The sequence below is a fragment of the Acomys russatus genome, chromosome 10 (assembly GCF_903995435.1).
Source record: "Acomys russatus chromosome 10, mAcoRus1.1, whole genome shotgun sequence".
Lineage (NCBI taxonomy): Eukaryota > Metazoa > Chordata > Mammalia > Rodentia > Muridae > Acomys > Acomys russatus.
The window spans coordinates 8,367,507-8,390,591 of NC_067146.1; the positions used below are offsets into that span (position 1 = coordinate 8,367,507).

At 43.8% G+C, this 23,085-nt stretch overlaps 1 protein-coding gene across 1 annotated transcript in view; it reads right to left on the minus strand.

Moving 5' to 3' along the window:
• Positions 1-20,646, minus strand: part of Lrguk (leucine rich repeats and guanylate kinase domain containing) — a 78,238-nt gene extending 57,592 nt beyond the window's left edge. Inside the window, exons 1-5 of the mRNA XM_051152470.1 lie at positions 20,353-20,646; positions 13,735-13,842; positions 11,634-11,715; positions 7,837-7,937; positions 4,013-4,094 (exon numbers count right to left, since the gene is read on the minus strand). Coding sequence (XP_051008427.1) covers positions 4,013-4,094; positions 7,837-7,937; positions 11,634-11,715; positions 13,735-13,842; positions 20,353-20,646 — 667 coding nt within the window. The remainder of the gene's footprint in view (positions 1-4,012; positions 4,095-7,836; positions 7,938-11,633; positions 11,716-13,734; positions 13,843-20,352) is intronic.
• Between the last annotated feature and the right edge of the window lie 2,439 nt (positions 20,647-23,085).

The window sequence follows — 23,085 nt, forward strand, 5'->3', positions numbered from 1 at the left end:
GAAAAATGGTCTTTGCCACCAGAGTGAGCCTCGAGGAGCAAGGAAATATGCATACAGCTTAAGTAGCAGCGCTGTAAAAGTAGTAATTGCTCAATGGATTGCAACGTGGGCAAACCAATAGGATCCAGGAGAGTGACCTCAGGCCAGCTGTTTACCAGGCAGCTCCAGCAAGGTGTTGACCTTCCCTGGGTCGCTGGCTCCTTTTCCATAAAATACATAGAACATTGATTAGTGCTGGATGGCCTCTAAAATCTTGCCTAGAGGTTAAGTTCTACAAATCGTGTTTTTAATTTATCAGCAACCAGTCAATGCTTGTAAGGTAAAGATTAAACTGCATCTTTACTTGATAATAAATACATTTACCTTACCTTGACTAAGTTTCTCACCCTGTAATTTAGGATGATTATCAATTAATCATCAATTATCTACACAGGGAGGGGCAAAACAATCTAATATGACAAAATGAAAAATTGACACCTTATAGTTATCAGTGTAGTGCAAGATAATATAACCTATAATCACTTTATATTACAAGCATAATTGGTTTAAACTATTTTCAATGACTCAATTAAGAATTTCCAGGGTTTGAGGCTTAAGAGATGGCTCAGCAGTTAAGAATATGTACTGCTCTCCGCAGAGGACCTGAGTTGGTTCCCAGCACCCACACTGGGCAACTCACAACTGCCTGTGACTCCAGTGCCAGGGGATCCAACGCTGTCTTCTAGTCTCCGTGGACATTGCACACATGTGATGCACAAATGGAAAAGCCAATGCACTCATTCCCACGCACACACAAATAAAAATAAATTAAAAGGAATCTAGTTTTTAATTCTTCAGTAGAATAGACTATTAAGCTTAGTTTTACTTTTAAAAATATAAGGGTGCTGGGATTTTGGCTTTGTTGTAAAAAAAAAAAGTAGCCTAATATATGTAAGAGAATGAGTCTGGTTCTAAAGCGAGTATGCGCGCGTGCACGCACACACACACACACACACACACACACACACACACACTCACACCTCCTGTTCCGAACTTTGTTATCTGCCTCTCAGAAATATCTGCCTCTCAGGAATACTACACTGAGTTTCCTTTTTCCCTTTTATACCTAGATTGTATTTATTTTATTAAGATTCATCTCGGGAGAATAGAGAGATGGCTCGTTGGTTAAGAGAACTTGTTGCTCTTGCAGAGGACCTAGGTTCAGTTCCTGGCACCCACATGGAGGCTCACAACCATCTGCTGTTCTAACTCCAGGGGCTCTGCCCCCCTCTTCTGACCTCAACAGGCACTATGTATGCACACCATGCACATACACACAGGCAGAATATTCACAAACATAAAGTAAGGTCTAAACAATTGAAAGTATTTATCTCTGTTGAAACCCATTGGTATATTTCATCCACTTTCACTACTGTCACATTTGCTATTACCTGACAGTAGCATAATTTATTTACATCTTCTCTCATTGATGAACAGTTGGTATGCTTTCATTTTTACTATTGCAGCCAACAGCACAATAAGCACGTTCTGCAAGCCTCTGGGCACACATGTGATAAACTCTGCCGAAGCCAGAGTTACCAGGTCATAGTGAGTGTGGACACTCACCCTTATAAGAGAACTTAAAGCTGTTGTCACAGAGTGGCTGAACCAATTTCATGAGCGCAAAGAAGTTACAAAGAGATCCCCTCGATCTGCGTGCTTCCCAGCAGCTGGCATTTTAGATTCGTGTGCTTGAAATCCTTTTGGCGAGAATGCACTCAGAGAAATCTCTTTATTTCTAGCATCCTGAGTTGTGTTGTGAAAGAGTACTGGGTTTGGGAGCTGGAAAGACGACTAAAGGCACCTGTCACCAAGTCTGATGACCTGAGTTGGATCCCTGAAATCCAATGGTGGAAAGAGAGAACTAATTACAAAAGGTTGTCCTCTGACCTCTGCATGGACATTGTACCACATGCACCACAACATGCATACATACAAAATAAGTTATAACATGTAATAAAAAAGTTTAAAGAGTGCTGGATTTCATTCAATTTTACATATCACTTGAGCTTCTTTAGGGAAAAAAAGGTTTGTTTCCCCAAATCTGTTAATGTTAATTGTATTCATACAATTTCTAATATTAAACTATTTGTAATTTTATTTCATTAATAGCTCAAGAAGGGCAGTTTGTCTTGCCTATTAGTAGCTGTAGGTTTTCAAACACAGGAAAGGACGCCATGGTATACTCATATGCCCGTTCCCGTTAGTCTTGATATAATAATTATTTCTCTTTATATGTCAGTGATAAGACTCAACAGCTGTGCCAGATGTCAACGTTAAAAAAAAGAAAACCTGATTTCTTCCTTTAGGATATCACTATATTATTTCATATTCACATAGTTCTAATGTTTTACTTTTGTACACGTAAAGCTACATTGATTTTTTTTTTTTTAAATGAAAACCCTCATGATAGAAATGTTTGAGTCTACAGAGTGTGAGAGTTGTTTTCTTTGGCAATCCTGTGCTGCACACTGAAGATAGCATTCCACATGGAAAGTTCTCTAACTCTACACTGTTCTATGGGTACCCCGAGGCAGAGGTAGGGCCTCTGGTGCCGAGTCTCTGCTGACAGGCAGGGTTCTAGGGTTCAGACAGCTTTTGAGTTGTAATGTGCACTCAAATTGTCTAGACACTTAGTTCCAATAGGCCTTGGGCACAGCCCAAGGATTTGGATTTCAAGAAAGTTCCAGGTTGTGCCATCCTGGTCCCTCTGGGCAGCACTCTGGCATAACCAAAGATGAGTAGATTTCTGAGCTAGGTGGCTTCCGAGTTCTTCCCGCGCCCCCCCCCCCCCCCCCCCCCCCCCCCCGCCTCTCTCCCTCTGAACATTCAGTACACATGACGGTCAAGCATGAAGCCAAGGTCCAATAGGAAGGTGTTGCTTAACATGTGTGCCTCTGGTTTGCTAAGGAAACATTTTGTTTAAATCATTATCTGATGTATGTATTGGAGTTATTGTGAGCACCATCTAGCTGTTTGCTCACTGCTTATTTTCATCTACAAGTTCAAAATGGAGTGGGGCTCTGTACTAGCCTTCCACATATGAGTCAATTCCTTCTCTACAAAGTACATTTCCAAGCTCACCACCCCTGCAGTCTCAGACTCATTACACACAAGCTGCTGCCTCCGCCCTGGAATGAGGCACTCAGGGGCAATCAACTCATGCTCCACCTCCACCCCACCCCCACCTAACTCTCAAGAGGGGAGGAAGATACTTTCTGAGCAACAGAAGGCATTGCTCTCTTATTACCCAGAGAACATCAGTCCCTGGTGTAAAGAAGACTCAAGCTCATTAGATTCACAGACCTTCAGTTAACTCTTTTAGGCTCCACAAGTTGAGGTTGGCATTGTTTGCATGGGAGCCTGACTCATGAAATATATATATATATATATATATATATATATATATATATATATAATTAAAACATATCTGAATATACTCCTAGGGCTGGAGATACAGGTCTACATTAGAACACTTAACCAAACATGTGTGAGGTCTCCAGTTTGATCCCAACACATAGATAGATGGACACATAGAACATACTAGAATGCCTTGTTTTATTTAAAAGCAAAAATATGAATTCTTCTGTAGAATAACTACTAATTTTCCTCATGAGAAAGTTAGCCTTTCAGATTCTGAATTTATATAAAATAAGCCAAAGGGTCAAGTAAATTTGAAGAAGCATGCTCATTAAACAGGCCTTCCTTAGCCCTAGAATCAAGAACAAGTTTACACTCATGTTGAGGACCACCTTTCTTGGCTTGCGGGAGTTAGAAGCCCATAGCAAGCTTTAGCCTGGAGCGTTGATCCTTGATAAACAAATATCATTCCTTGTTTTATGACTATCGGTTGTTAGTTACATGAGACACACACTTCAGGGAAATCACTTATCGTGCCTTTCTATGTACCCTCGAACACCCTCTTCGATGGGGCTAGTCACCATAGTAACCCCTTCACGCATTCAAAGGATACTGTCCAAAATCAGTTGAGTGAGACTGTTGTATGCTGACAGGTCCCCCATTTCAGAAATCAGGTTGGAGGAAAAATCCACTTTCTGGTGACAAAAAGAGACTACGTTACATGTTGTTTCCTTTCAAGCTCACTGCAGTGTTTAATAACAGATGAGTTTCTGGGTATGGACTTAAAATTGACAGCTAGAGGTGCACTATAGTCAGGCCAGGTTCCCTTTCTCTCTCTCTTTGTCTTTTCTAAACAGGACCCCATTGTCACCACCTGAAGAAAGAACTGAGGAGGAAAGTCTTCATGGCCCACGAGGATAGATCCACAACCCGAGGTTTCATTTCCTTGCTGTCCCTCCCTCCCCTCCCCCTCAGGGTCTCACTCACTACAGAGCCCTGGCTGGCCTGAAAATTCAGAGATCTGCCTGCCTCTGCCTCTCACATGCTGGGATTACAGGCTCTCGCAGCTCTGTTGGGTTAGCTAAGACGATGCATTGAACCCACCAGAAAGCTTTAGCATTCCCTCTCAGGATGCACAGGATCCCTAGGGTTCAAAGACCTCATCGAGGCAGCTCAGCACGTGGTGAGCACCTCTCTGAAAGACCGGCTATGAATTCTCCAAGAAGTTAGAGCCCTAAAGATGGAGTACATGGTTTGTTTTCTTGGTTTGTGAGGTCTTCTGGAGAGGGGATTGGGTGATGAGAAGAAACTCCTAGAATAACTTCTGAGGGCAGGGGCAGGCTGCTCCTGCGACTGACCTCCTTGCTCTGCAAAGCAGAGAGGGCAGAAGAGCACACTCTAAGCAAATGCAGCTCTTGATAGGCTTGAGACCACACAGGCCCCTGATGAGTATAGGCAGAGAGAGACAGAGACACAGACACAGAGACACTGAGAGATATAGAGACAGAGAGACAGACAGAGACAGAGAGACAGAAAGAGACAAGAGAGACAGAGAGCTGAGAGAGACAGAGACAGAGAGAGACAGAGAGACAGAGATAGACAGGAGACAGACAGAGAGCTAAGAGAGAGAGATGGAGACAGAGAGAGACAAGAGACAGAGGGGGGGAGGGAGGGAGAAGGAAAGGGAGAGAGACTTGATCAAGTAGAATGACTGGAAACTATAGAAGAGACCAAGGTGTTTCGATCTCAGTCTAGAGAATGCCAAGTTCTTGATTTCAAATAGATTTTCATTTTGGTTCAAGCCTAAGCAGAAAAAATTGGATCTAAGTCAACTAGGTTTATAAACAAAATAAATATATAATAAAAGGTAAAAGTTGTTGTTCATTCATTCCTTAAAATAATGTTTATGGTTGAATACTTGAGTCCAATAGAAGGAAGCTCATCCCATGTTCTAGGGCAATGGTTCTCAAATTGATTAGATTATTAGGGTCATCTGGGGACCATTTAACAAGTCCCAAGCCCAGGCCTTTCCTTGAGCCACTTAAATCAGAATCTCTGGCAATTGGATCCACACCTTAATAAGTCTCCAAGCTCCCCCACGTGATTCCAGGGGTGAAAGGTCTAGGAGCCAGCATTCTTGTGACCTCTCATAGCACAGCCTAGGCATCAGCCTCCCTAATAGCCAGCTGGACTAGGAAGCTCAGGCTTAGGCACTCCTCTTGCCTAACTTCCGGCTAGAATCTTACTTTGCCAAGAACCCCAGGTGGCCTAGGTGGCCTTGGGAGCAAGAGAAATGATACTCCACACTCAGCAAGCTGTTCCCCAAACCACAAATCATTCACACGCGTTTCATTCCTGCTTTCACAGAATGAGCTTAAAAACAAATGCGAAGAGCGGGGCAGAGGGCTCCGGCCTCTGTCAGGGGCACTGGTCGGGTGTTCAGCACTGTTAAACTCTGTTGAAAATCATATTCATGTCAATCATAAGCTCATAAAATTCTTACTGTAAGTATTCCTTCTGATGGTTGTTTTCTATAAGTAAGAAAAGATGTAGGGGACAGGACAATATGGCCCCCTAACTGGCAGCTCTTAGATTCTCTCTTGATGTCTTGGCCACCTTGAGCAAAAGAAATGTTAGCCAGCCAGCCAGCCAGCCAGCCAGCTTACCCCAGTGCCAGCACCAGCCATTTTGAACATCCCATAGAAGCCTTGCAAAAACTATCTAATAATCACAGCTGATGGCTCCAGTTCCTGAAGGCGCAGCCTCTGTCAGGGCAGGGCAGATTCACTTTTACACGAGACTTTTTTTTTTTTTTTTTTTTTCACGACTCTAGGAGGCCTTGCAATCATTTCCACCAAGGTCAGAAGGGGCTCACTTCCCTGAGAGACTGTTCTAACTGGTGGGAAAGCACTGGTGCAAATACAACCTTTCATTTCCATGCAAGGTGAACTGTGATTGGTCCAACACAACTCCTGTTGTTATATAAGCAAGCTGTTCTGTTTCCAGGAGTAAGTTGGCTGAGGGACCTTTTTTCCTATGCTGGCTCCCTTAGTTGTACAGCAGTAGGTCCGAAGAAGGCTTCTCTGGGGTGACTGGTGACATGAAGGAAGCAGCAACAGGGACAGCAGAGCAGCAGTGACAGTAGAAGCATCAAAGTGACAGCAGCAACAACAGTTGCACAGCTAACAAGCCAAGTTACAAAAGGTGGCCGGGCATCTGGCCCCTCGATGGCTGATGAAGAGGCAGCTGGGCAGTTTGAGAGATTGGCCAGAGCAGGAATAGGGCGACTAGCGAGACTAGAGGGGACAGTGTGCAGAGGCTGGAGGAGCATGGAAGGCTGTGCAAGCCAGAGACTGGAAACTGATGACTACTGTCACAGAAGAGTTCCAGAGTCAGCTGCTGCATGCCTTGGAACTCTAGCCATTATCAAAGGCTGAGAGAATTCCTGCTATCCAGGCCTCACCGGAAGCTGCGGTGATAGCTACTACCAAAGGCTATCTGTGGAGGAGGTCTGACTTACTCCCAGGCTACACAACAGCCTATACAGGCTTGCGGGAGCTCTAACACAGAGGTGCCGCCTGCTGCTGTGCCCATCAAACACTAAGGGGAACAAAGCTGCCAGACACCAGCACTGAGAGAGCATGCATCACTGACCCTGATTACTATCTGGGCAGAGCCAGCTGATAAGTAATAAAAAGCATTATTTTCTTTAAAAGCCACAGTTGGATAAGGAAGAGGACAAAAGTTTGCACAATAGAACTGTGCTCGTATAACAAAAGAAAGGCAAGAGCCATTACTCCTTAAATAAGGGCAAAGGATCAACATGTGGAGGCCTGAACCCCCAGCATTCAGGAGAGTGGGGCCAGAAGGGCAGGAGTTTGAGACCAGATTGAGCTGCACAACAAGACCTACCTCCCACAACCAAATAAATAATAATCAATGAAAATATTTTAGTCTAAGAAGATAAAATAGCTGGGCAGTGGTGGCTCGTGTCTTTAATCCCAGGACTTGGGAGGCAGAGGCAGGCAGATCTCTGTGAGTTCGAGGCCAGCCTAGTCTACAGAGAGAGTTCCTGGATAACCAGGACAGTTACACAGAGAAACCCTGTCCTGAAAAAAGAAAAAAAGAAAAAGAAGAGGAGGAAGAGGAAGAGGAGGAGGAAGAGGAAGAGGAGGGAAGAGGAAGAGGAGGAAGAGGAAGAAAAATGTGACCGAGAGAACAGAAGGAATAAGGTTTCACAAAGCTCTCTCAGGGACTGCGCGCTGACGGGGCATTTCTTAGCAAAGCCAGTGACACAGACAGTTGTCTGTATTCAGTTCAGGTACTCACACTGTCAGTCTGCATCTTCTCTCTGACTTCTCCCATTAGTTCTCTCTAGATTGTTTAAGCACTATGGCAGCCACTTACCCTATGTGATCAGCGTATTGCTAAGTATACCTTGAGATTTTTGGGTGGTATGAAATTGAAGAAGGTAGTCAGCTTGTTCTGAGAAGCGTTTAGTTCCAGAAGATATGGCATGCTGCTCACACAGGACAAATCTGGGGACAAAAAAAAGGTAACTCAATAAGATATCAGAAAAAGTCATTCAGTGCGCTAGATCAGAACATCTTTTTTTTTTTTTCTTTTCTTTCCTTTTTTTTTTTTTTTTTTTTTTTTTCCTGATAGGATCTCATTGTACAGGCCTGGCTGGCCTGGAACTCACTATGTAGACCAGGCTGGCCGAGAACTTAGAGAGATCTGCCTGCCTCTGCCTCCCGAGTGCATGCACTAGCACACTTGGCCTGTATCAGAATAATTTTTAATTATGCTGGTTGCAAGCCCATCCCAAATATTCCAGCTGAGTCGAATTCATAAAAATCAAGAATGTGACATAGTTTTTAAAGTGTAGAACAGACAAAATCAGGCACGTTCAGGGTATAGGAGAAGGGTGGGTAGATGAGGAGAAGCGGGGGCGGGTGGTAGAAGAACCACAAAAACATACTTTGTTCTAACACGTCATAACAGTATCCACACACTAAGATTTGACTTAAGGAATCATTTTTTTTTAAAGATGTGTAAGACCATCTATGAGCCAATCATCTCTCTCTCTTCCCTAGGCCCTATTCTTCTTCCAACTCCTCTATTTCTAGGATGTCCAAGCAACCAATGGCTGAGGGCCCTTGCATGTCCCCACTCAATTTCCCACAATCTGCTAACCCCTAAGGGCTTGAGATATTACCAGACTTTCAGGAAAGGATGAGAAACTATAAAGCCTTAGACAATCCTCCTGATAATTAGCTCCTAAATGACTGAATTAGGTCTTTTCAGAAGATTGGAAATGCCACGATTAGGGAACGCTCTGCTGCGAATTCAATTTTGTTTTAGTTGGATTTAATCCTCAATCTCATTAATTATTTGAGGTGATTTAGATTGTTGCTTGTTATTGGGCTTTGCTCTGGATTGGTTCAAAGTTACATCTGAGTTCTGCATTTCATGCCAAGTGATCTGCCCAGACTTGATGCTGAGTAGAACACTGTGCTAACAGAGGGCACATGTGGAATTATACATGGACTGTGGCTGGGACACAGCATTCGCCATTCCTTGTTGCAGCAGAGGCACTTTTGGCACTAGAATGAAAGAATCCACAGTTAGGGTTCCAGCCGTGTCAGTACACGAGACAGCTGTGCAGACCACAGGCAAGGCCACACCAAGCTGCAAAGACACCGCAGAGTAGAAGGGGGTGGCACGCCGGCTTTGTCTTGGGCAAGGTTGGCAGGCAGTGTGAGATGGCTTTGCCGTCGTGCATTTTGTGGCGGTCTGAGTGAGGAACATTCCCCATAGTCTCTGGCATTTGAATGATTGCTCTCCAGATGACAGCTGTCTGGGTAGAAGCTGTAGGAAGTGTGTCACCCTATGTGAGGTTCCAGGTGTGAGCTGCCCATTCTCCTCCTCCAGCTGCTGTCGCTATGCCTGCTGCCTGTTGCCATTATAGACGCTAACCATTTGGAACCGGAAGCCCACACAAACTCTTTCTTTTATAAGTTGCCTTGGTCATAGGACTTTATCACAGGAACAGAGAAGGAATTAATATGCCTGGTCAAGGGTCTCTGAAGCTGGAAAAGTCCCACCAACTTCAACTTCAGTTCTCTGAATTAAACCATACCCTAGCTGCAAACATCTTGGAGGTAATATGCTGGGCTATTAACATTTTAATAGGTATCAGTGGGCCAGTCACGTACGGCTGCCTGTGAGATGAAACTGATGGAGAAGTCACGTGGTCACCAGTTTGTACCCATTGCCCCATCTATAACCTGCCCATTCTGCGTATAGCTGCACATCGTGGACAGTGGTCTCAAATGTATTAGTGTTCACAGAGGCCCTGAGATCGTGCTGGGGTTCATCTTTAATGCCAGTCACATGGATATCTGTTTTAGAGTGGAAGAATCAGCTAATATTTAGACAGATACAACGAGATGGTAACTACATTTCATACTCTCTACATAGCTGTGACAGAAATGGTCCCTGGGTTGCTAACTTCTTTTGTAGTCCCTCCTTGGTGCAGTAACCTTTTTGTCCACCAGATGGCAAGAGTACCTTGTGTCTACACCAAGGGTTCTGGGCCAGCAGCATCAGCCTCACCCATGCTCACTGCAAATGTAAATTCTCAGCCTTTACCCCTGTTCTACTGAGTCAGAAACTCCGAGGGTGGACCTCAGCAATCTGTGTGCTAAGACAGTTGAAAGTTGAAATGTGGTCTACCTCAGGACACTCCCTGTAAGTCTGACATCCCCCAAAGAAAAACGTCCTGCCAGCCCGACACACGTGGCAGACTCTTAGACTCCTGATGGAGATCCAATGAGGAGTGGTCATCCTGCAGAGGGGAGTGCCTTGAGTGGCGGGATATGAAGCTACGTCTCTTGCTGTTGGCATTAAGCACATCAGAGCCTCCAGGAGGCTGTGGTTTCTTACTCAGTAAAGGAGGAGTCAGCCTTGGAGATCTGGGGTGAACACAGCAAGCATAATCAGCCTTTAGGTGTGGGGTGGGCAGACCGTTCCTGTCAGTAACAGGTAAAATGTCTTCCTAATGGTTGGGGTCATAGCACAATCTGGGATTTTCTTTAAAGTAACATGGGGGGAAAGAGACAGGGAGGGTCACATAGAAGAAGACTGGCTCTCAGCTATTACTGCTGAGCCTCAAGATTCATTCCAGAATTTTCTCTGCTCATGTACTTGTTTGCACTTTCCTAAAGTGGGATTATAAAAAATAGAAAAAACAATGTGACGGTCTCTCAAACAGTGGTATTTGAAATAGAATACCATGCTGTTCTGCACTTTAGGCTTGGACTTTAATTACTAGAGTCAAATGAGCAGAATAAAAAAAAAAAATGAAACCATTATCAGCAGCATTAAGGCTTTCTTTAAGGCAGGTGAAAGAAAAAAGCAGAAAGAGACTTAGTGGAGAAAACAGGTCAGAAATAAGTAGTTGCTTGTTTCTCTAGAAGTCTAAAGAAAAAAATGTATACCGTTAACATGAAATAAGATCAGAAAATTAGAAACAAGGGCCAGGCTTTGAGGAGAGTGCAACAGTTGTAGGGCTACATTCATCGTGAAGAAGGAAGTTATAGGGACAGACACCAACACTTGCAGACGGTGTGCTCAAAAGGACCAATGGACACACACAGAGATCCGATGGGAGGACTCTGCAAAGCCCTGGGACTCAAACAAAAGTGGGAGGAGCTAGCTAGGATGAAAATACAAATGGAGAAGCAAAACTAAAAGTCCACGGGAGGGTGGAGAAAGCTAATTCGTCTGAGCTAGTAACTGGTTGAAGAAATGAGTACCATCTGTCCTTGGAGAGAGGTGGACCAGGGAGAGAGGGGAGATGGGGATTGACTTTGGGGAAGGGGACTGGGGTCAGGATATGATGTGTGAGAGAAGAATTAAAAAATAAACAGAAGAGGGCTTCACCAAACATTCTGCAAGTGCTGAAGGGGTGACAAGCCAGGATGCACCTCAACTGGTCCAAACACTGACGACCTAACTTCTCTCTACTCCTGGACCACTGCGCTCTCTCTATCTATCTACCCTGGCCCCATTCTCACTTTCTCCATGGAAAACAATGAATCAATATGTAAATTGATCTACGAATCACTTATATCAAACTCGGTGTTATTAAACCACATTAAATTCTGTGTGTGGCCTGTACATCTTTGCAGTAGTTCAGTGATCAGTCTACTCAGCTGCCAGTCACGTACCTTCGATCTTGTTTGCCGAAAGATTCAGCTTCTGTAGGTGAACGTAGTTACGCAGAATGCTGATGTTGATTAAGTCACTGTGCTGAGAGGAAGAAAAGGGGGTAAGGCTTTAATGTGGCTTTCACTGTGTTTGTGGGAGCCTGCCAGCAACACCTAGAAACAACACTGATGGAAAGGATAGGAGTAAGAGAATAAAATCTAAGGCCAGGACTAATGGAATCTACAGATCACACACAAAAAAGGATTCCTTCCAAGGAAATACTAGTTGGCCAGGCACGGTGGGATATGCTTTTAGTCAAGGCAGAGGCAAGAGGATCTCTGTGAGTCTGAGGCCAGCCCAGGCTACCCAGGAAGACCCTCTCTCCAAAGGAAGAAGAAAAACAAAGAAAGCAGTTATTATTAGCCTAATAAATTAGTGTTATCAGCAAGAACAAGACACATGAGAAGATAGGTGACAGCGGGGTTCAAGGGAACCTCTAGAGCAGAGTTTGAAATAAAATTTACGGCAATAAAGACCACACCTTCATTTAACCAGAGAAAAGCAAATGCTGGGAGTCACATGAAGTTTTAAGGAGACATCATAGTCATGAGGAGCATTAACTACACACACTGCAAAGAGAATCATGGAGTGCTGTGTGGCCAAGCCTGCATGGCAGAGCATCCTAGGGGGCTGCAGTATCTGACTCTACTCAGTCTCTGTCCAAATTTCAGGCCAGAAAACGGTACTCAAAGAAGGTTCCAGTGGAGTCAGGAGGGAATTTGATCCCATGGGATGAAGACTTATACTAGTGGCATGTGTCATTTTGTCACAGGCAGCAAAAAGAGCCAAAGGTAACTAATACACAGTTGCTTGAAAGCAAGTTCTCGTGTAGGGGAGCAGTGGTTGTTTCAAGTGACAAATCAGCATTGAGTGCCTACTGTGTACATCATTGTGTGTGGTGAGAAAACAAGGAGGGCTCAATTGTGCCTTTAAGAAGGTAGGGCTTTGGCAGGAGAGACAGTATGTACACAAGTAATTAGAGAAAGTCGTATAATAATAATAATAATAATAATAATAATAATAATAATAATAATAATAATAATATTATTATTATTATTATTATTATTATTATTATTATTATTATTATACTATATTATGATATTATATATATATATCATATATATATACGAGCTAGTAAAGGGCCATGCTTGATTTCAGGTGTTGTCCTCACTTGCCTTTCGCCTTAGATATTGAAGCAGCATCTCTCACTGAGTCTGGAGCACATTTCATCTAGACGAGGCCGCTATAGCAGCATGGACTGGACCCAAACTCCAGCCTGCACACTTATACCGTAAGCTCTTTACCCACTGCCATCTCCCCAGCCCCTTGGTTTGTTGTTTGATGGGTTGGTTGGTTTTGTTTTATTGGGGTTTTTTTGGGGGGATGGTTTTTTGTTTTTTGTTTTTTGTTTTTTGTTTTTTTGTTTTTTGTAATGGAAGCTAAAAGAGTTAAATTATTTTTCTAGGACTCTGAGAAACAGCAGAGATGCTAAGCTGTGGGTGGTCAGCTCTTATATCCCCTCACGGTCAAAGCGGAGCCAAGACTCCACGCTACTCACGGACTAGGGTTGAAATCTTGAAAACTGATGGATAACAATAGATTTTGTTTTGCTTTAATGATAGGTATCTTTATGAAAATAAAAGATATCACAAAGCTACTTATGTCTTGACATACTTCAAAGGAAAATCAATAGCAGAATACTTGGCTCCCTGGGACTCAGATAGAGTTTAGCTGGGCTTTGGCCAATCAGAATGAAACTTCTTACAGAGTTTTTGATTGGTTTTACAGATCCAGATTCTATCTCCTGAAGAAAGCATTGATTACTATAATATAGACTATTTAGGATGAAAGAGAGTGTAAAGAGACTAAAAACAAAAGAACGTGGGGAGCTGATACTGGCATGGCCAAGGCTCTCTGAAATCTAACATTTACACACACATCTCCCATCACTAATTTCCACCAAACACGAGGCCCTGAGGTTTGCCACCACTACATGAGTAACAAAGAAAACAAATATGGTCTGGCCATGTTGCCAGCCTACAATCGTCGTGTCGTACTCACTGGTAAATTTAGGTTGAGGTAGACCTGCTCCGTCCCAGGGCCTGACCGCCCCAGCTCACTGAGTGCTCCAGCCACCATATCCTCTCTCAGGTTCCCATCAAACTCCTCCTGCAGAAAGCCAAGGGTAGACAAAGAACTTGCATTAGAAAGGTCGCTGTCCACCTTGCCCTATCCAGCTCCCAGAGAAAACGCTGTGGGGAGACCAGCACACACTATGTATGGTTAAGTAAATGCCACTGCCTTTCTAGGTGCCACTTACATGTGGTGTTCGATGCTGAGAGAACATAGGGGTCATAGGAACATCAGTTTTAGTGGCCCTGGGTAAGAGCTCTGTTATCAACCTGCTGATACTTCTGACAGCCCTGGGGTAGCATTCTTATCTCCAATTTACAGATGAAGTAACTAAAGCTTAGAGGTTATCTTGCTTGAGATGACATGACAGGATGTCTGTGCTTCTGCACTGGGCTGCTTGCCCACACCTCAAGAGATGGTTACATCACATGAAGGCAGTGACGTCTTGAAATCTGGTATTCTTGCTGATCAAATCAAGTCCTCAGCCCACTCTGTAGGAGCTGGTTTTGTCAGATTCATCTACTTTATGAGTTGATTTAATGGATGGCCGACACTTCCGGGAGAAGTCTTGCCCTTGGTCTACAGCCAATGGATGGGCATGGCATTTTCCCAGTGACGACGGACAGAAGAGACAAAATACCAGTCTACATTGCACATGCACTGCCCTGAACTGTACAATGGCCGGCACGGACACTGACATCAGCATGACGGCAGCAGACAGTCATCATGGCAGCTGCACTGACATAAAGTACTTAACCATGATGAACAAGCATGTTAACTTGGATGGGGAAATATCTGTTCTTTAGTTCTCTATTAACCTGGGAGCCAAGAATGATATTTGGGTTGTTAGTCCTGAGGACCTGCGTTTGTGGATTCACGTTGCTCTAAGAGTTTCTCCCCAGGGAATGCTGCAAGCATGGAGAGGGAGTATGTCTTTTGTAGTCAGGCAGGCTCAGTTTGAACCCCACCTCTGCCATGTGACTTTGGGGGGGGGGCAGGTGGTGGTAAAGCTTTCTCCTAGCCTCATTTCTCCACCTATAAATAGAAAGTGTGTTTTCCTTTAAAGGCGTTCCAGACATGCCATCCCTCCAAAGCAAGCTGCGCTTGGTGTATTGATTGTTTTGAGCTAAAGGTACTTGAAAACCCAGAAAATGCAATGAGAGACTTTCTCTGAACTGCTTTTATCTACAGAGAGGCAGCTCCTTCAAAAGCAACTCGATTGTTATAAATCCCTTCCCCAGGAGTTTCATCAACTGGAGGAGATTGACCCTTGTCACGGGAGCAAAGAGGCTGACACCACAGTGAGGTGGGCTTTGTCACAGCCTCTCATATCTCCCATCTGTCCTAAGAGCCTGTGTATCTCTCCATAAAAGCATTTGCCCCCCACCCCTTTAAGTGGCCTACATTCCCTCTCCCCTTCCCCTGTTAACATAGTGTGTAAGCTCTCAAAGCCCACACACAATTTTTTTTTTTTCCAGATCAGCAGGTGGAGGCACTTCCAGGCTTGAGAACAAGAACACACATGGTAGGAGGAGAAAGCAAATTCCTACAAGTTGCCCTCTGACCTCCACATGTGTGGCACACACATGAATAAATATTTATAATAGATTTTTTTAACCATTTATTTATTTTATGTGTATGAGTGTTTTGCCTGCACATATGTATATGCATCCAGTGCCAGAGGAGGACAGAGGTGGGTGCTGGGACCCCTGGAACTGGAGTTATGGATGGTTGCGAGCCACCAATTGAGTGCTGGGAATGAAAGCAGGATCCTCTGCAAGAGCCAATAAGTCCCCATCAGTGCTGAGTCATCTCTCCAGACCCTGTAATTGTTCATTTGTTTCATTTTATCTGTATGGGTGTTTATTCTGCATGTATGTCTGTGTGCCTCAGAAAAGGGCTGTTCTGGGCTTCCACAGATGGAATTGTGAGCCGTAATGCAGGTGCAAGGAATCAAACCTGGGTCCTCTAGAAGAGCAGCCAATCGTCTTAAGCACTGAGCCATCTCTCCAGCCCCCACCCTGTTTGGTACTGGAACTATGCAGTGCTAGTTAGAGTGTGGCTATTGGAGGAGACTCCACAACCAGTAATTTACTAAGCCAGATAAACCCTGACAACAATCTAGACACGTCTGTCTTTGTCCCCACAGATAAGGGTAGTCTTCGCCCCTCAACAAGGATACTTCTGTTTGCAACTGATGGAGACCACCAAAAGCAAAAACAAAACCCTGTTTAAAAAAAAAAAAAAAAAAAAAAAAAAAAAAAAAAAAAAAAAAGCTTTTCCTACGATAGTCCTGAGGCATGTGATATTAAAAACTAATACGCTCATATTGTTAGTTTGTGTTAATCTAACCATCGCCACTTATTTCATAGGCCCAGCTATGAAAGCTAGAAGACTAGGAAGATCGTCATTTTTCTCCTATCCCTTCTTTTTAATATTTTAAGGAGAATGAAAAATAATGTATAGGGAGCTCTTGGCACAGTGCCTGGAAGACAGAAAATGCTTCAATAAGTGTGCTGGAGTCCAATGTCCCATGCTTGCCACACTGCTCACACGTGGGGAAAGCATTCATGCCTGTACAGGAAGTGCCAGTGTCTTATGTAAAACCTTGGCGGTCAGGCATGGAGAAGATGCCGCCTTCCTCCCAAATTTCCCACCTAGAGCTCTACAGGTCCCCTCTCCATTTCCTCACTTCTTCAGCAAGGCCTGTTTGTCACCATGGCTGTGGACATTGGGATGGATACAGTTGCTTCATTCCTTCAGATCCCCAAGGCAAGGAAGGTTCCACCCAGCAAACCCCTACTTGCCTTTGAGGTTCCTGCAGGAGGCGTCATACCTTCCTCAGATAGACAAACAGAACGACAATTTCTCGAGCCTCTTCACATTTGTCCCATTAGCAGCATAAGCCACTTGGGGAGTTCCTTGCCCTGGCTGAGTGGGATCAGACAGCTATCACGTGGCTCTTTTACTCCCACATCTCTGGACTGGTTCTGGTTTCTGGTTTCTTTCTCAGACTCTTCTTCACCTGCATGTCAGTGAAGTATCTGTTTTCCTAAGCTGCTGTTCCTGGTCCCTCTCCCCTCCCCTCCTTGGGCCTCCCTTCCCTTCCTTTCTTCCTGGCCTATTTCATTAACCCAGTGCTATGAAATCCATAGCTCCCGCCTCTGTGATCCCTCTTCCCTGATTTCCAATCATATGATTCTTAAACCAATTCCTTCATATCTGTCCTCTCTTCCCATGGCAGTGAACTAATCATCCCACCAATGACAATGACGTGATCATTCTACCATCCCAGGTGTCTGACACTTGATTAGTGATGATCTCATATGCTTTATCGTTAACTCACTGTCTGTCCTGAGCACTACCTTAGTCCAGAGTCTTCCTGCTCTCCTGTAGATATTGCTAGAATATATACTTTCCTCTCATCTAAACTTACCTGATCATCAGAGAACTGTGCTTAAGCTACCAAGTGTCCATGCCCAGCACAGAGTCCTTTACAACAGAGCCCTACCTCCACCACTTTCTCTGTTCTTACTTGTAACTCCTGAGCGAAGCTGTTCCCACCTCTGTCTATGATGCTTCAGGTGCTAACTGCTGTGACTTACTCACATCTTTCTGAGAGCATGGACCATGCTGTCTTTAATCATATTTTTATCTTCCATCTTAGGTGCTGCTATCATCTAGTGCCTCTGTAACTTCTGAGAGCCCTACTCCATCAATGAGGTATAATGTTGAAAATCTTAAAGTAGTCTCTCACTAAATCTGAAACCTGTAACCATCCCAATGAATAGGCATTATGACTCACAGGTACTGGCAAAGGGAGGTTTTCATGCATCAAGTCTTGGGTCAAGACATGGTGAAAGAGTGCTTCCTATTAAAGCAATCACTCCATAAATATTTGTTTAATAAGGCTAAAACCACTTAACAAGCTACAGGTTAAAACAATCAAAGACATCCGAACTATTATTTTTGTGTCAGGACTATATTTAGTCCAAGTACTTAATTTTTTATTAATTTTTTTATTTCTATGTATGTTTATGTGCACGTGCACATACCATAGCACACGTGTGGAGGTCATAGGTCAACTCTGGGGCATCAAGTCTCTTCTTTCACGATGTGGGTCAAGGGGATTGAACTCAGGTCATCGAGCTTGGCAGCAAGTATCTCTACCTGGAACGCCATCTCACTGGCCCTATGCTAAGCATGGTACATACAGAATACCATTTAATGATCTTATGAGATGGGGGGTGGGGGGTGAGTTCTAGACAAGCTAAACAACTTATTCAAAATCTTGGTACTAACAAAAGGCTAACCCAGGTCTCAACCACAAGCCTCCCATCCCAAAAGCAGTGCTCCAGCTACTCCCAGCTGCTTCCCTTAAGCTCATTAGGGCTTCTGGAACTTGAAGTCAGCTGCACTGCTGGTGATGGCCACTGCATTATTACTCACAATCAGGGTAAGATGGGGAGGCAACCACTCAACACGAACACGTATTTCTTTATAACTTTTCCGTTTATTCCACATTTTAAAACTTACGCAATACCATGAGAAGCCAAAGTCAGCATCGAGCCGTTGAATGTAACTAGAAAGTCAGAAAGGAGTAGCCAGGTGAATGGAGCCCTTCTAAGGCTCGTTAATGGCAGGCTGAAGACAGATTAACGATGGCCCTAATGAACCCATAGCTAAGGAGCCTGTGCTAATTAGAATCATAATGTATGCTGGTGGCTCATTGGTGAATTCCTCTGGGGTGGAAGGTGGTAGAAACCACACAAACATTTCAAAGGAGCACAAACACCGCTACAGTTTGTGGTAGTCACTGCTGAAGGCAGCAGAATTAACCAACAAAGGAGAATAAAATAAATTATGGCTTTCTTTGTTTAAGTTTGTTTATTACTGTTGATGTTCTTGTTGTAGTTTTAAGGCAGGGTCTCACTGTGTGGTTCTATCAACAACGTTTCCAGCTAATCAGGAACTGGCAGTATAGACCAGGATGACCTCTAACTCATGACAATCTTCCCATTCCTGCCTTCCGGTGCTCAGAGTGTAGGTAAGAAACCCGTTGCCAGCACACTTCTATGGCCAACTTCAAGCAGAATTAGAATGTAACCAGCCCATGAAGAAATAAGTGGAAAAGAGAAGACAAAAAGAGGGATGGGGGGGGGATATTCAAAATGAACAAAAGGGCATTGCAGACAAGAGCCCAAGGAAAGAAAGAAAAGAACTGGAGTAACAGAAGGTTTGAGGGGAAAGAATAAGAAATAAGACAAGTCAGGAAAGGAGTGTGTGCAAGAAAACGGGAATAATGAGAGACACGTGTTTGAGATCAGGGAGAAAGTGGCCAGAAAGCGACTATAGCCGTGAGAAGTTAAAGCGATTTATATGCTGAAGGAAAAGAAAGCGGGTCCAATATAAAGGCAAGAATTGAAGTCAAGGACAATATTGATTCTGAGTAGCTAAAACAAAGAGAAAAGCCTAACTGTGTATGAGAGGGAAGCAAATCAATTTACGATTTTGAGGAAGAACAATTATTAGAAGCCAATAGAAAGAAGCAATGGAATGCAAAGCGAAAAGGAGGAAGAGGATAAGAAAGGACAGTGGAGTGTGTGGGAACTTGGGCAAGTGGTAAAGAGAAGTAGAATTAAGTGGCTTGAAAATGGTCTGGAGAAAAGTAGCCAAGAGGTGGGAGTGTTGGGAAGGCCCTCCTGATGGAGGGTGACCGCCCACGGCTTCCTTCTTGACCAGAAAGTGTGGGGGTGCTTAAATGCACATGTACCCCCTAACAGGCGGAAGATCTCATAGGAAACTTCCCTGTAAGGCTCTCAGTGTCATCACGGTGGCAATGGCAGTTACTACAGTTCTCATTCGCTTGTCTTTGGAGTGTGTCTACTTTGTGAGGCTTAAGGCTACAGGATTTGGTTTTCATAAAATCACGCTAGCTTAAAACCATGCTTTGCAATGCTGCAAGAAGAAAGTTTTATAAAACTGTAAAGAGAACTACTGAAATTTAAGTTATTTTGTCTTCAGCAGAGCATTTTGGATTATTTAAAAGAAAAAATTTTTTTCATCCTGGAACAAGGAGGACAATGAATGGCCCACAACTAAGAATAGTATAGAAGTACTTGAGTTTAGAGAGACATGCTAGGGATATCAAAGACAGACTCTTGTCTATTCATACCAAGGTAGTAATTCTGTCAAGGTGTAATCTTGAAAGCATTAAACCCATAACCTCCATACAAATACACAGATTATTTTTCATATAACAGTAACAGCGTGTAATCTGACATAAGAAAGCACAAAAAGGAAGTAGATATTTGAAGGGTTTGCCCTCCCCCGCCACCCTAGACAGGAGATAAAGAATGGCAGAAATAGGGGTGCAAAAGTAAGCAGGAAAAGAAATCCCTGGCCATCTGGGAAAGGGGGTGCGGATCCTAAAGGAGTGGGCTAAGCCCTAGGCGGCTGGAATGCAGAAGCGAGCTGCCACCGAGGCAGCCAAGCTGGGCAGCTGAGGGAGCCCGGGACTGGGGAGAGGGTTGTGGGGAGGCACACCTCCAAATTCAGCATTTCGGAATCCTCGGACTCTTCGGATTCCCCTTCGCCCTCCTCTTCTGCATTCGCTTCCACCTCTGCTTCCTGAGTGCGGTGGATGAGCTGGTGGAGGAGGTAGGAGGAGGCGCTTCTGAAAGTCCCTTTCGCTCTCCGCCCCATGGGAAAAGAAGGCCATCCTTCCTTACGGTCTTTTTCTGTGAGCGTCAGTATCGCCCGGGCTACTAAGCGAGAGGTGCCTAAGCGCCGCAAAGGGACCGCTGTCCATCTCGAGGGAGCGTTCTCCTGGTTCGCCATCTTGTTTATACGCGTTGCCTCGGAGACTGACGTCCTGGCCCGCGATGCTGCAAAGAACTCTGGGTGCTGTAGTCCCAACCTTCCGGCCCAGCTCAGTCTGTCAGGGTCTGTGGGTGGTGTTAGTTTTTGCAGTCCTTTCTCTGCTGCTTCCTTTACTTTCCTCTTTATGTTCAGTCGCTAGTTTTATTCGTTTTTGCTTGTATTATTTTAAATCTCTTTTCTCCACCTCTTTTCCTTTTCTTCCCCTGTGTGCCTTTCTTAGAACTTGTTCATCCCGTACTTGATAATATTGACACAAGCATCCCCAGTGTGGCTTCATCTGCACCACCGAACTTTGAAAGGGTTTGGCATGCCTAATTCTGTCGCTTGGAAATTTAACACTATGCAGAGCGCAGTGGGAGGAGATGAGAGTGTGACGTAGATGATTTAGAAACTACCAACGGGCTTTGGAGCGCTCATTGGCGTTTAATTTACATAACCTGTCCCACTCTAAGTCTGGTCCTTGGGGGAGAACCAACTAGCATATGAGACAGGAGGGCCTGATTGAGGACAGGAGTGGAAGAAAGGGAAAGAGATGGGGAGAGAAGGAAAGAGCGAATCAGACTGACAGTGTATCTGAAGGCCTCTGAAGAGCTGTTAGTATTCCGTAAATAACTGTATTAGTCAAGTGATCTATATTGGTAATTATTTTCATCCTGTTGGATAGTTCTCTTTTCAGTTGTATAAAGGGTCCTTGCGGGATTACAAAACATGGTTTTATGCTAGTGTGGTTTGATGACACCCAAATCCTACAGCCTTAAGCTCTACAAAGTAGACAGTCCATAGGAAAGCAGAATGAGTGATGCCGTAGTGACTGTCATTGCCATGGCGATGACAGCTGAGATCCTTACAGGGAAGTTGTCCCCATCCTCTGGCCTTACAGGGCCTTTTCTCCACGCTTCAGTGACAGCAGTTACAACTACAAAATGATCCTGTCAATGGCTGTCAGGGGAGAAGGAGAAAAACTCCTTATGGACACCATCCACTGACTATTATCTTTCTTAGTGCTTGAGGGACCATTAAAACTGACATAAAGCTTTCAGAATTACTTTCCTTCATTATCTTGCTGCTCATAGCTGGAGAAGGCGCAATGAAAGCAGCGCTGCTAAGCTCTCCTTGTATCTTATTTCTTTTCTTAGTAGGTACAGATTCTGACAAGGGATTTCCCTCCAACTCCATTGCCTTAGGGTCCGGTCTCAGCTAAGTAGGAAGACTAGACTGTTGCTTTCCCCTTGCAGAAATTAGAAAAATGTAAACCCTATCTATCTTTTCAATAACTTAATCAGCATTTGCAGCAGAGGGAACTTTGCCGATGGCAAGCTACTGAGAAAAGTGTTTTATGGTAGAGTTAGGATCTGTCAAAGAATACTTTCAAAACGTGAAAAGCATGTGTGTCACACAAACGCTAGAGTGAAACACACAGGAAAGAGACTATTCAAGTCAGTGAGAGGATGCTAAAGACGGCAGCCATATGCAGATTCCATACTCCAATGGAAATGTCTCAATAAGGAATAATTTTACCCTTGTTCAGGAGCGTGAACACAGAGACAGGAAGTCCACTTGACTTTCTAACTCAGGTGGTGACTATGCCTTTTGCCCATTGGCTGGCATCTGACTTCAGGGTCTCAAGACTGGATAGTTTTAAAAGAATCAGGGCAAGAGAAATGCAGGGGAAAGGAGATCAATGACTTTAATCTGAGAATGTAATCTTTGTGTAAACAAAGGTTTTACTGGGTGGGGGCAATCACAACATTTACATAAAAGTCTTACAGAGTGGGAAAGATTTTATATATATATATATATATATATATATATATATATATATATATATATATATATATATATATATATCTGAATTCCTTGTCCTAAAACCAAGTTTTATAGATGCATAGCTCTTGATAGAAAAGATTCATATTTTATATTTTTTCAAAGACAGCATAATAACCATGTGGCATGTAATATGCTATATGTTTGCTCTCCTCATTTTCACGGCTACCTTTATCTTCACTTGGTAGATGGGGCCACCGGGGCTCGAGAGAGTTCAACAACTGTCCTAAAACAAGATAAGCCTCACCAAAAGACTCATTATTTTAAGAAGTACTAGTCAGGGTTCTTCAGTGTGAGTGATGAGTCTGCTCAGAGAATCCCTCCTTCTCGTGACCTCAGAACATATCAGACTCAGAAAGAACCAACACGTTGATCTGAAAAGCAACTCTTTACAGAACTAAGTGATGGCCGTCCAGAAGCAGAGACTTCCCTCAGACTGAATTTGGATGGTTTGATGCTTGGATTGGGTCTTGCCAAGTTGAAATTATACTAACCGGTGCCTTGTTTTGGAATTCCACACATCAAAATAGAAAGTTTTGTTCTTATAAAGTAAGTTGTTTTGCCGGGTCTCCT